This window comes from Ranitomeya variabilis, chromosome 1, assembly GCF_051348905.1.
Source record: "Ranitomeya variabilis isolate aRanVar5 chromosome 1, aRanVar5.hap1, whole genome shotgun sequence".
NCBI classification, from domain to species: domain Eukaryota; kingdom Metazoa; phylum Chordata; class Amphibia; order Anura; family Dendrobatidae; genus Ranitomeya; species Ranitomeya variabilis.
This window is the reverse complement of record NC_135232.1, coordinates 41345128-41359551: the sequence shown is the minus strand read 5'-3', so window position 1 is coordinate 41359551 and position 14424 is coordinate 41345128. Positions and strand designations below refer to the sequence as shown.

At 46.5% G+C, this 14424-nt stretch overlaps 1 protein-coding gene across 1 annotated transcript in view; it reads left to right on the top strand.

Moving 5' to 3' along the window:
* Positions 1-518: 518 nt before the first annotated feature.
* The window catches only part of ONECUT2 (one cut homeobox 2), a 79942-nt gene continuing 66036 nt past the window's right edge, over positions 519-14424 (top strand). Inside the window, exon 1 of the mRNA XM_077282521.1 lies at positions 519-1830. Coding sequence (XP_077138636.1) covers positions 729-1830 — 1102 coding nt within the window. The 5' untranslated portion in view covers positions 519-728. The remainder of the gene's footprint in view (positions 1831-14424) is intronic.

Here is a 14424-nt window from a genome sequence, read left to right as displayed (position 1 = left end):
GACACTGTGCCATTGATGAGCGATTATGGTGGAGCCCAGACAATACTGTCATGGACTGTAGCTGTATAGCTGTGTGGCTGTAAGAAATACACATGGGGCCATATGCACATTAAATATTTTCATATAGTAATCCCATAATCAATATCATTTACCATTAATAAATTCACCAGCCCCCAAATTCTTGTGCAAACAAAAGTGTGAGTTCAGTAAGGACAGCATGGCATAGATGTGATCTGCACTTTAAATCACTTGTTTCCATTAAAATAAAGGACACTGTATCTTTAAATAGTCCTCCCTGTCTCCTTCGCCTTGTAGAAGACTGGAGTAATGTGTGGAGACCTCTCAGCCTACCTTGAAACGGGGCGCCCCGCCTCCGCCTGAGCTGATTGGCCGGGAAGGCATCTGGGAGCTCGCTGATTGGAGGAGACGCCTGTCCGTAAAGGCGCAGTGTGTCCTCCTCAGTTGGGGTAGGTTGCGCTTTCAGCAAACCCATTCTGGACAGCTCCGGCTGCCTAAACAGAAGACGTAAGAGGAGGAGAGGGCTAGGACATGGCCAGGAGCAGCACTGGCCCGTCTGATAGAGCTCGCTGAGCGGCGCATCCACACTCCTTCCCCTGCCCCCAACCTGCACTCAGCACTGCACCCTGACACCCACTCACCCTGACACCCACTCACCCTCTAAGGAACCCAGAGGCCTTAAAACTGACCCACACCCACCCATGGACTGAATGAAGACCGCCTATAACGCCTTTAGATGCCTAACCAAAGATCTGGATGCTTGCACCATGAACCCAGAGATGACAATGGACAGTATTGGCAGTTTGCATGGTGGAACCAGCCATGAGCAGGATCTGATGAGCAGCCACAGCCCTCATCATCACCGAAGGCTTCACCAGGATCTCACCGTTCCATCCTCCAGGTCAGCTATGGTCTCCAGTATGGCTTCCATCCTGGATGGGGCTGGGGACTACCGGCCAGAGCTGTCCATTCCTCTGCACCATGCCATGAGTATGCCCTGTGACTCCTCACCCCCTGGGATGGGCATGAGCAGCACCTACACCACCTTAACGCCGCTGCAGCCTTTGCCCCCCATCTCTACGGTGTCTGACAAATTCCATCACCCTCACCACCATCCCCATCACCACCACCACCACCATCAGAGGCTATCAGGCAATGTCAGTGGTAGCTTCACCCTCATGAGAGATGACAGAGGGATCCCAGCTATGAACAACCTGTACAGCCCCTACAAGGACATGACTGGCATGGGCCAAAGCTTGTCCCCCTTGACTGGCACCCACCTGGGGAATGGTTTGGGGTCCATCCACAACACTCAACAGAGTCTCCATAACTATGGACCGCCTGGCCATGAGAAAATGCTCAGTCCAAACTTTGATGCCCACACCGCCATGCTGGCAAGAGGGGAACAGCACCTCTCCAGGGGTCTGGGCACTCCACCGTCTGCTGCCATGATGTCCCACATTAACGGGATGCACCACACTGGCCACGCTCAATCTCACGGGCCCGTGTTGACTTCCAGCCGTGACAGGCCGCCCTCCTCCTCTGGATCACAACTCAGTAACTCTGGACAATTAGAAGAAATTAATACCAAAGAAGTGGCTCAAAGAATCACCGCCGAGCTGAAAAGGTACAGCATCCCCCAGGCTATCTTTGCCCAGAGGGTTCTGTGTAGGTCACAGGGCACCCTATCAGATCTGCTAAGGAACCCTAAACCTTGGAGTAAACTGAAATCTGGGAGGGAGACTTTTAGAAGAATGTGGAAATGGCTGCAGGAGCCTGAGTTCCAGAGGATGTCAGCTCTCAGGCTTGCAGGTGAGTAGTAAAGATGCAGTGCCCCTACCTTCACGACCATTGTGCCCACTGCAGACACCAGGTCTTCTAGAGTGGCAATGATGGATGGGTCCCCAATGCCTACACTCATGCTTGCAAAGTGGGCAAATGGTCTCATTAAATCCATTGGCTGAAATGTGGAAAGTGCAATTCATGCCATATCAGGCCCCCTATAGAATAGCTTTGCAGGAAAAGCTGCAGCATCTGTGATGCAGAGTAGAATTTATACACTTAGCCAAGCAGCATTTGGTCTCCCAAGTTTTGCAGGCTTACAATACACAGGGATAAAGGAAGAACTACCTCACTTGATATATTTATGTTCTCATCATTCAGCATCTTATTTGCTTGTTATGGTCTTGTTACACTGAGGTCTAAAGACACCTGGAAAAGGGAGGAAAAAAATACATCTCTGGGCTTTCAACGGATTTTTAGACCCCCCCCCCTCCTTCCCCCTTAACATTGTTCATGTGAATTGTGTGTGTATTTTGTTTCTGCACCCTCTAGTGGCTAGTGGGTGAACTGCATCCGTCTATTGTTCTGGACTGTTGTGTAAAAATAAAAAAAAAATAAATATACAAAGCAGGTAAAGATATTTACTATGCGTTGTGCTGTTAGAAGAAATAATATTTTATAAGGATTGTTCTGCAATGGAAACATTTCTACTCCAAGCACTGAACATGCATGGTTTTGGATAGGGTAATATATATGTTAGTTTGGTATAGGGAGACTGTTATATAGATTTATATGTGTTAACGCATGTTATAAGTGTTAGTTTGCATTCTGTATGGCTTCCGTTGGGAAACAAAAGAGCGGTATAGAACAATGCACAGCGACTACTGAACAATGCACTATGACATCCATAGACAATGTCATTATCTCATAAAGAAGATTGCAGCAAAGTATTCATAGACACCATCTCCTCCATGTCCTCGTGCGTGCCTATAACCCCTCAGAGCTGTCTGCCTTCTGTATAATGATAATCATTGGTTATTGATTAAATAAAAATACACCGGATCAATGAGATATTTTTAGCTGCAGTCGGCTTCAGACACTCTGGATTCAGTAATTCCTAGATGCAGCTGATATGTCACAGTCCTGCATGAAATAATGACCTTTATACAAGGCTATAACATGCAAGGCTGGCTGCGCTCCTCTTGTCTGTAATATACTTGTGGCTGGCATTCTCCAGCTCTGCACTTGACAATTAAACTCAGTGTTTGTCCTTTTCCACTTAATTACAAGCCTGTAAAAAAAAAAGAAGAAGAAGAGGCTTCTGCTAGACAAGGAGAAGAGTCCTGGCTGCATGCAGGTCACGTATAGAGTCGCCACACTATAGGGGCTTGTTATCTGCTAGTGATATTAATCATCGGTTGCAAACTGCTGCTGATAAAATAACAGCTGCTTGTTTATAGATTTATCCCCAATATGTAGACATATCCCTAATTCATGGCAGTGTCCACACTACTAGCAAATGTAAATATCCCCAGTATAGAGAGTATAGACATTGATCATGTGTCAGCAGAGCTCACCGTGATCCGCTATCAGCAGAGCTCACCGTGATCCACTATCAGCAGAGCTCACAGTGATCCTCTATCAGCATAGTGCACCGTGATCCTCTATCAGCATAGTGCACCGTGATCCTCTATCAGCAGAGCTCACCGTGATCCTCTATCAGCAGAGCTCATCGTGATCCTCTATCAGCAGAGCTCACCGTGATCCTCTATCAGCAGAGCTCACCGTGATCCTCTATCAGCATAGTGCACCGTGATCCTCTATCAGCAGAGCTCACCGTGATCCACTATCAGCAGAGCTCACAGTGATCCTCTATCAGCATAGTGCACCGTGATCCTCTATCAGCATAGTGCACCGTGATCCTCTATCAGCAGAGCTCATCGTGATCCTCTATCAGCAGAGCTCACCGTGATCCTCTATCAGCAGAGCTCACCGTGATCCTCTATCAGCAGAGCTCACCGTGATCCTCTATCAGCAGAGCTCATCGTGATCCTCTATCAGCAGAGCTCACCGTGATCCTCTATCAGCAGAGCTCACCGTGATCCTCTATCAGCAGAGCTCACCGTGATCCTCTATCTGCAGAGCTCACCGTGATCCTCTATCAGCAGAGCTCACCGTGATCCTCTATCAGCAGAGCTCACCGTGATCCTCTATCAGCAGAGCTCACCGTGATCCTCTATCAGCAGAGCTCACCGTGATCCTCTATCAGCAGAGCTCACCATGATCCTCTATCAGCAGAGCTCACCGTGATCCTCTATCAGCAGAGCTCACCGTGATCCTCTATCAGCAGAGCTCACCGTGATCCTCTACAGTATTAGCAGAGCTCACCGTGATCCTCTGTCAGGAGAGCTCACCGTGATCCTCTATCAGCAGAGCTCACCGTGATCCTCTATCAGCAGAGCTCACCTTGATCCACTATCAGCAGAGCTCACCATGATCCTCTATCAGCAGAGCTCACCGTGATGCTCTATCAGCAGAGCTCACCGTGATGCTCTATCAGCAGAGCTCACCGTGATCCTCTAATAGCAGAGATCACCGTGATCCTCTATCAGCAAAGCTCACCGTGATCCTCTATCAGCAGAGCGCAGCGTGATCCTCTATCAGCAGAGCTCACCGTGATCCTCTATCAGCAAAGCTCACCGTGATCCTCTATCAGCAGAGCGCAGCGTGATCCTCTATCAGCAGAGCTCACCGTGATCCTCTATCAGCAGAGCGCAGCGTGATCCTCTATCAGCAGAGCTCACCCTGATCCTCTATCAGCAGAGCTCACCGTGATCCTCTATCAGCATAGTGCACCGTGATCCTCTATCAGCATAGTGCACCGTGATCCTCTATCAGCCAAGCTCACCGTGATCCTCTATCAGCAGAGCGCACCGTGATCCTCTATCAGCAGAGCTCACCGTGATCTGCTATCAGCAGAGCTCACCGTGATCCTCTATCAGCAGAGCTCACCGTGATCCTCTATCAGCAGAGCTCACCGTGATCCTCTATCAGCAGAGCTCACCGTGATCCTCTATCAGCGGAGCTCACCGTGATCCTCTATCAGCAGAGCTCACCGTGATCCTCTATCAGCAGAGTTCACCATGATCCTCTATCAGCAGAGCTCACCGTGATCCTCTATCAGCAGAGCTCACCGTGATCCTCTATCAGCAGAGCTCACCGTGATCCTCTACAGTATTAGCAGAGCTCACCGTGATCCTCGGTCAGGAGAGCTCACCGTGATCCTCTATCAGCAGAGCTAACCGTGATCCTCTATCAGCAGAGCTCACCTTGATCCACTATCAGCAGAGCTCACCGTGATCCTCTATCAGCAGAGCTCACCGTGATGCTCTATCAGCAGAGCTCACCGTGATGCTCTATCAGCAGAGCTCACCGTGATCCTCTAATAGCAGAGATCACCGTGATCCTCTATCAGCAAAGCTCACCGTGATCCTCTATCAGCAGAGCGCAGCGTGATCCTCTATCAGCAGAGCTCACCGTGATCCTCTATCAGCAAAGCTCACCGTGATCCTCTATCAGCAGAGCGCAGCGTGATCCTCTATCAGCAGAGCTCACCCTGATCCTCTATCAGCAGAGCTCACCGTGATCCTCTATCAGCATAGTGCACCGTGATCCTCTATCAACATAGTGCACCGTGATCCTCTATCAGCAGAGCTCACCGTGATCCTCTATCAGCATAGTGCACCGTGATTCTCTATCAGCATAGTGCACCGTGATCCTCTATCAGCAGAGCGCACCGTGATCCTCTATCAGCAGAGCTCACCCTGATCCTCTATCAGGAGAGCTCATTGTGATCCTCCATCAGCAGAGCTCACCGTGATCCTCTAATAGCAGAGCTCACCGTGATCCTCTATCAGCAGAGCTCACCCTGATCCTCTATCAGGAGAGCTCATTGTGATCCTCCATCAGCAGAGCTCACCGTGATCCTCTAATAGCAGAGCTCACCGTGATCCTCTATCAGCAGAGCTCACCGTGATCCTCTATCAGCAAAGCTCACCGTGATCCTCTATCAGCAGAGCTCACCCTGATCCTCTATCAGCAGAGCTCACCCTGATCCTCTATCAGGAGAGCTCACCGTGATCATCTATCAGCATAGGGCACCGTGATCCTCTATCAGCAGAGCTCACTGTGATCCTCTATCAGCAGAGCTCACCGTGATCCTCTATCAGCAGAGCTCACCGTGATCCTCTATCAGCATAGTGCACCGTGATCCTCTATCAGCAGAGCGCAGCGTGATCCTCTATCAGCAGAGCTCACCGTGATCCTCTATCAGCATAGTGCACCGTGATCCTCTATCAGCATAGTGCACCGTGATCCTCTATCAGCAGAGCTGACCGTGATCCTCTATCAGCATAGTGCACCGTGATCCTCTATCAGCCGAGCTCACTGTGATCCTCTATCAGCAGAGCTCACCGTGATGCTCTATCAGCAGAGCTCACCGTGATGCTCTATCAGCAGAGCTCACCGTGATCCTCTAATAGCAGAGCTCACCGTGATCCTCTATCAGCAAAGCTCACCGTGATCCTCTATCAGCAGAGCTCACCGTGATCCTCTATCAGCAGAGCTCACCGTGATCCTCTATCAGCAGAGCTCACCGTGATCCTCTATCAGCAGAGCTGACCGTGATCCTCTATCAGCAAAGCTCACCGTGATCCTCTATCAGCAGAGCGCAGCGTGATCCTCTATCAGCAGAGCTCACCGTGATCCTCTATCAGCATAGTGCACCGTGATCTTCTATCAGCATAGTGCACCGTGATCCTCTATCAGCAGAGCTCACCGTGATCCTCTATCAGCATAGTGCACCGTGATTCTCTATCAGCATAGTGCACCGTGATCCTCTATCAGCAGAGCGCACCGTGATCCTCTATCAGCAGAGCTCACCCTGATCCTCTATCAGGAGAGCTCATTGTGATCCTCCATCAGCAGAGCTCACCGTGATCCTCTAATAGCAGAGCTCACCGTGATCCTCTATCAGCAGAGCTCACCGTGATCCTCTATCAGCAGAGCTCACCGTGATCCTCTATCAGCAAAGCTCACCCTGATCCTCTATCAGGAGAGCTCACCGTGATCATCTATCAGCATAGTGCACCTTGATCCTCTATCTGCAGAGCTCACCGTGATCCTCTATCAGCATAGTGCCACGTGCAATTCATGGAGATATTACTAATAAACACAAGTATCCACAATTCATGGATGAATTTCTTGTAAGTGCAACTGAATCCAGAATGGAGAGGTAGTACAGAGATCCAGTACAAGGAGAATCCTTGGTAATATAAGAATTACTATTAAAGAATCCCCAGAGCATGCTAATAATATACAGTACGTATTACCGGCATTACTGGTTTGTGGAAGCAAATGCAGTACGTTAAGTAATTACTTAGTAAATAGTAGTATTCCCAGTACATGCAGGTATCCCCAGTGATGGAGGTATCACTAGTAAATAGAGGTAACCCCAGTGATGGAGGTATTACTAGTAAATAGAAGTGTCCCCAGTGATGGAGGTATCACTAGTAAATAGAGGTGTCCCCAGTGATGGAGGTATTACTAGTGAATAGAAGTGTCCCCAGTGATGGAGGTATCACTAGTAAATAGAGGTGTCCCCAGTGATGGAGGTATCACTAGTAAATAGAGGTATCCCCAGTGATGGAGGTATCACTAGTAAATAGAGGTAACCCCAGTGATGGAGGTATCACTAGTAAGTAGAGGTATCCCCAGTGATGGAGGTATTACTAGTAAATAGAGGTGTCCCCAGTGATGGAGGTATCACTAGTAAGTAGAGGTATCCCCAGTGATGGAGGTATTACTAGTAAATAGAAGTGTCCCCAGTGATGGAGGTATTACTAGTAATTAGAGGTATCCCCAGTGATGGAGATATTCCTAGTTAATAGAAGTATCCCCAGTGATGGAGGTATTACTAGTAAATAGAGGTATCCCCAGTGATGGAGGTATTACTAGTAAATAGATGTGTCCCCAGTGATGGAGGTATCACTAGTAAATAGAGGTGTCCCCAGTGATGGAGGTATTACTAGTAAATAGAGATATCCCCAGTGATGGAGGTATTACTAGTAATTAGAGGTATCCCCAGTGATGGAGGTATTACTAGTAAATAGAGGTATCCCCAGTGATGGAGGTATTACTAGTAAATAGAGGTGTCCCCAGTGATGGAGGTATTACTAGTAAATAGAGGTATCCCCAGTGATGGAGATATTCCTAGTTAATAGAAGTATCCCCAGTGATGGAGGTATTACTAGTAAATAGAGGTATCCCCAGTGATGGAGGTATTACTAGTAAATAGAGGTATCCCCAGTGATGGAGGTATTACTAGTAAATAGAGGTGTCCCCAGTGATGGAGGTATTACTAGTAAATAGATGTGTCCCCAGTGATGGAGGTATCACTAGTAAATAGAGGTGTCCCCAGTGATGGAGGTATTACTAGTAAATAGAGGTGTCCCCAGTGATGGAGGTATTACTAGTAAATAGAGGTATCCCCAGTGATGGAGGTATTACTAGTAAATAGAGGTATCCCCAGTGATGGAGGTATTACTAGTAAATAGAAGTGTCCCCAGTGATGGAGGTATTACTAGTGAATAGAAGTATCCCCAGTTATGGAGATATTACTAGTAAATAGAGATATCCCCAGTGATGGAGGTATTACTAGTAAATAGAGGTGTCCCCAGTGATGGAGGTATTACTAGTGAATAGAAGTATCCCCAGTTATGGAGATATTACTAGTAAATAGAGATATCCCCAGTGATGGAGGTATCACTAGTAAATAGAGGTATCCCCAGTGATGGAGGTATCACTAGTAAATGGAGATATCCCCAGTGATGGAGGTATTACTAGTAAATAGAAGTGTCCCCAGTGATGGAGGTATTACTAGTAAATAGAGGTGTCCCCAGTGATGGAGGTATCACTAGTAAGTAGAGGTATCCCCAGTGATGGAGGTATTACTAGTGAATAGAGGTATCCCCAGAGATGGAGGTATTACTAGTAAATAGAGGTGTCCCCAGTGATGGAGGTATCACTAGTAAGTAGAGGTATCCCCAGTGATGGAGGTATTACTAGTAAATAGAGGTGTCCCCAGTGATGGAGGTATTACTAGTAAATAGAGGTGTCCCCAGTGATGGAGGTATCACTAGTAAGTAGAGGTATCCCCAGTGATGGAGGTATTACTAGTAAATAGAGGTGTCCCCAGTGATGGAGGTATCACTAGTAAATAGAGGTGTCCCCAGTGATGGAGGTATTACTAGTGAATAGAAGTGTCCCCAGTGATGGAGGTATTACTAGTAATTAAAGGTATCCACAGTGATGGAGGTATCACTAGTAAATAGAGGTATCCCCAGTGATGGAGGTATTACTAGTAAATAGAGGTATCCCCAGTTATGGAGATATTACTAGTAAATAGAGATATCCCCAGTGATGGAGGTATTACTAGTAAATAGAGGTGTCCCCAGTGATGGAGGTATTACTAGTAAATAGAAGTGTCCCCAGTGATGGAGGTATTACTAGTAAATAGAGATATCCCCAGTGATGGAGGTATTACTAGTAAATAGAAGTATCCCCAGTGATGGAGGTATCACTAGTAAATGGAGATATCCCCAGTGATGGAGGTATTACTAGTAAATAGAAGTGTCCCCAGTGATGGAGGTATTACTAGTAAATAGAGGTATCCCCAGTGATGGAGGTATCACTAGTAAATAGAGGTGTCCCCAGTGATGGAGGTATCACTAGTAAATAGAGGTGTCCCCAGTGATGGAGGTATTACTAGTGAATAGAAGTGTCCCCAGTGATGGAGGTATTACTAGTAATTAAAGGTATCCCCAGTGATGGAGGTATCACTAGTAAATAGAGGTATCCCCAGTGATGGAGGTATTACTAGTAAATAGAGGTATCCCCAGTTATGGAGATATTACTAGTAAATAGAGATATCCCCAGTGATGGAGGTATTACTAGTAAATAGAGGTGTCCCCAGTGATGGAGGTATTACTAGTAAATAGAAGTGTCCCCAGTGATGGAGGTATTACTAGTAAATAGAGATATCCCCAGTGATGGAGGTATTACTAGTAAATAGAAGTATCCCCAGTGATGGAGGTATCACTAGTAAATGGAGATATCCCCAGTGATGGAGGTATTACTAGTAAATAGAAGTGTCCCCAGTGATGGAGGTATCACTAGTAAATAGAGGTGTCCCCAGTGATGGAGGTATTACTAGTAAATAGAGGTATCCCCAGTGATGGAGGTATCACTAGTAAATAGAGGTATCCCCAGTGATGGAGGTATTACTAGTAAATAGAGGTATCCCCAGTGATGGAGGTATCACTAGTAAATAGAGGTATCCCCAGTGATGGAGGTATTACTAGTAAATAGAAGTGTCCCCAGTGATGGAGGTATTACTAGTAAATAGAGGTGTCCCCAGTGATGGAGGTATCACTAGTAAATAGAAGTATCCCCAGTGATGGAGGTATTACTAGTAAATAGAGGTGTCCCCAGTGATGGAGGTATTACTAGTAAATAGAGGTGTCCCCAGTGATGGAGGTATTACTAGTGAATAGAAGTGTCCCCAGTGATGGAGGTATTACTAGTAAATAGAAGTGTCCCCAGTGATGGAGGTATTACTAGTAAATAGAGGTGTCCCCAGTGATGGAGGTGTCACTAGTAAATAGAGGTATCCCCAGTGATGGAGGTATTACTAGTTAATAGAAGTATCCCCAGTGATGGAGGTATTACTAGTAAATAGAGATATCCCCAGTGATGGAGGTATTACTAGTAAATAGAAGTATCCCCAGTGATGGAGGTATCACTAGTAAATGGAGATATCCCCAGTGATGGAGGTATTACTAGTAAATAGAAGTGTCCCCAGTGATGGAGGTATCACTAGTAAATAGAGGTGTCCCCAGTGATGGAGGTATTACTAGTAAATAGAGGTATCCCCAGTGATGGAGGTATCACTAGTAAATAGAGGTATCCCCAGTGATGGAGGTATTACTAGTAAATAGAGGTATCCCCAGTGATGGAGGTATCACTAGTAAATAGAGGTATCCCCAGTGATGGAGGTATTACTAGTAAATAGAAGTGTCCCCAGTGATGGAGGTATTACTAGTAAATAGAGGTGTCCCCAGTGATGGAGGTATCACTAGTAAATAGAAGTATCCCCAGTGATGGAGGTATTACTAGTAAATAGAGGTGTCCCCAGTGATGGAGGTATTACTAGTAAATAGAGGTGTCCCCAGTGATGGAGGTATTACTAGTGAATAGAAGTGTCCCCAGTGATGGAGGTATTACTAGTAAATAGAGATATCCCCAGTGATGGAGGTATTACTAGTAAATAGAAGTATCCCCAGTGATGGAGGTATCACTAGTAAATAGAGGTGTCCCCAGTGATGGAGGTGTCACTAGTAAATAGAGGTATCCCCAGTGATGGAGGTATTACTAGTAAATAGAAGTGTCCCCAGTGATGGAGGTATTACTAGTAAATAGAGATATCCCCAGTGATGGAGGTATTACTAGTAAATAGAAGTATCCCCAGTGATGGAGGTATCACTAGTAAATGGAGATATCCCCAGTGATGGAGGTATTACTAGTAAATAGAAGTGTCCCCAGTGATGGAGGTATCACTAGTAAATAGAGGTGTCCCCAGTGATGGAGGTATTACTAGTAAATAGAGGTATCCCCAGTGATGGAGGTATCACTAGTAAATAGAGGTATCCCCAGTGATGGAGGTATTACTAGTAAATAGAGGTATCCCCAGTGATGGAGGTATCACTAGTAAATAGAGGTATCCCCAGTGATGGAGGTATTACTAGTAAATAGAAGTGTCCCCAGTGATGGAGGTATTACTAGTAAATAGAGGTGTCCCCAGTGATGGAGGTATCACTAGTAAATAGAAGTATCCCCAGTGATGGAGGTATTACTAGTAAATAGAGGTGTCCCCAGTGATGGAGGTATTACTAGTAAATAGAGGTGTCCCCAGTGATGGAGGTATTACTAGTGAATAGAAGTGTCCCCAGTGATGGAGGTATTACTAGTAAATAGAAGTGTCCCCAGTGATGGAGGTATTACTAGTAAATAGAGGTGTCCCCAGTGATGGAGGTGTCACTAGTAAATAGAGGTATCCCCAGTGATGGAGGTATTACTAGTTAATAGAAGTATCCCCAGTGATGGAGGTATTACTAGTAAATAGAGATATCCCCAGTGATGGAGGTATTACTAGTAAATAGAAGTGTCCCCAGTGATGGAGGTATTACTAGTGAATAGAAGTGTCCCCAGTGATGGAGGTATCACTAGTAAATAGAAGTGTCCCCAGTGATGGAGGTATTGCTAGTAAATAGAGGTGTCCCCAGTGATGGAGGTATTACTAGTAAATAGAGATATCCCCAGTGATGGAGGTATTACTAGTAAATAGAAGTGTCCCCAGTGATGGAGGTATTACTAGTAAATAGAAGTGTCCCCAGTGATGGAGGTATTACTAGTAAATAGAGATATCCCCAGTGATGGAGGTATTATTAGTTAATAGAAGTATCCCCAGTGATGGAGGTATTACTAGTAAATAGAGATATCCCCAGTGATGGAGGTATTACTAGTAAATAGAAGTGTCCCCAGTGATGGAGGTATTACTAGTGAATAGAAGTGTCCCCAGTGATGGAGGTATCACTAGTAAATAGATGTGTCCCCAGTGATGGAGGTATCACTAGTAAGTAGAGGTATCCCCAGTGATGGAGGTATTACTAGTAAATAGAGGTGTCCCCAGTGATGGAGGTATTACTAGTAAATAGAGGTGTCCCCAGTGATGGAGGTATTACTAGTGAATAGAAGTGTCCCCAGTGATGGAGGTATTACTAGTAAATAGAAGTATCCCCAGTGATGGAGGTATTACTAGTAAATAGAGGTATCCCCAGTGATGGAGGTATTACTAGTTAATAGAAGTATCCCCAGTGATGGAGGTATTACTAGTAAATAGAGGTGTCCCCAGTGATGGAGGTATTACTAGTAAATAGAGATATCCCCAGTGATGGAGGTATTACTAGTAAATAGAAGTGTCCCCAGTGATGGAGGTATTACTAGTGAATAGAAGTGTCCCCAGTGATGGAGGTATTGCTATTAAATGTAAGTAACCCCAGTAACAGGCATTACTAGTAAATGTAAGGTTCCTCAGTAACAGAGATATTACTAGTAAATGTAGGGATCCCTAGTAACAAAAGGTATTACTAGTAAATATAAGTGTCCCCAGCATCAGGCTTAAGGTTCACTCTTACATGCGGCTCTGTTAGCACGTGTTCAACTGCCTGTGTGTGCCCTGGCAACTCCTAGAACAGGTCGCGGTACTGCTGCAGCAGTTCTCCACATTGTTGCTTTTGGACCGGCGTTAGCATCTCGGCAATCATGACCTCTTCCACCTTAGCTGCTGGTTGGCCCCCAGGCAAGGAGCTTCCAGTGGTTCTCAGTCCCTCCATGGTTTGAGCAAGTTCACATGGTATACCTTGTGCGGCTTCCTGCAACTTGGCTGGTTCACCTTGTAATTCACATCCCGAGCTTTTGCACGACCTCATACGGGCCTTGCCACTTGGCCAGGAACTTGCTCTCCACCGTAGGGATAAGTATTAGCACACGGTCCCCAGGATGGAATTGCCTTAGCCTTGCTACTCGGTTGTATACCCTTGCTTGGGCCTCCTGTGCCAGGAGAAGATGTTCCTTTACGATGGGCATTACGTGAGCCATCCTCTCATACAGCTGGGCGACATGCTCAATGACACTCCTGTGCGGCGTGACCTTGGCCTCCCAGGTTCCTTTGGCGATGTCCAGGAGCCCTCGTGGATGTCGGACGTACAGGAGCTTGAGGGACTTCTGTGACGGAAAAGAGCAGGAAAGGGAGCAGATAGTCCCAGTCTTGACTGTCCTTCTCAATGACCCTCTTGAGCATGGCCTTCAAGGTCTTTTTGAAGAACTCCACCAGGCCTGCGGATGATAGACTGAGGTCCACAACTGGTAATCTGGAGGACTCGACATAGCTCCCGCATCACTTTGCTCATAAAAGGGGTACCCTGTTCTATTAAAATCTCGTTAGGTAAACCAGTCCTGGCAAAGGTATGGACAAGCTCCTGGGCGATGCTCTTAGCCAAAGAGTTCCTCAGTGGCACTGCTTCTGGGTATCGGGTCGCATAGTCCATGACCACTAGGATATAGTGATGACCGCATGCAGAATTAACTAGTGGACCTACCAGGTCCATGACAATCCTCTCAAAGGGGATTTCTATTACAGGCAACGGGACTAAAGGGCTTCAGAAGTGAGAAGTAAGAGCAGCTATCTGACAGGTGGGGCAGGACCTACAATAATTCAGGATCTCTTGGTAACACCCTGGCCAATAGAACCTCTGTAAGACTCTCTCCTGAGTTTTCTCTACCCCTAGATGTCCCCCCAAAACATGTGAATGGGCCGTGTCTAAAACCCTTCGCCGGTAGGGTCCTGGAACTAACAGCTGCTCTACAATCTCTCCCCCCTCAGTTTGGTCACCCGATACAACAAATCACCATTGACTGCAAAATGAGGGAACCTGGTATCAGCCCCCG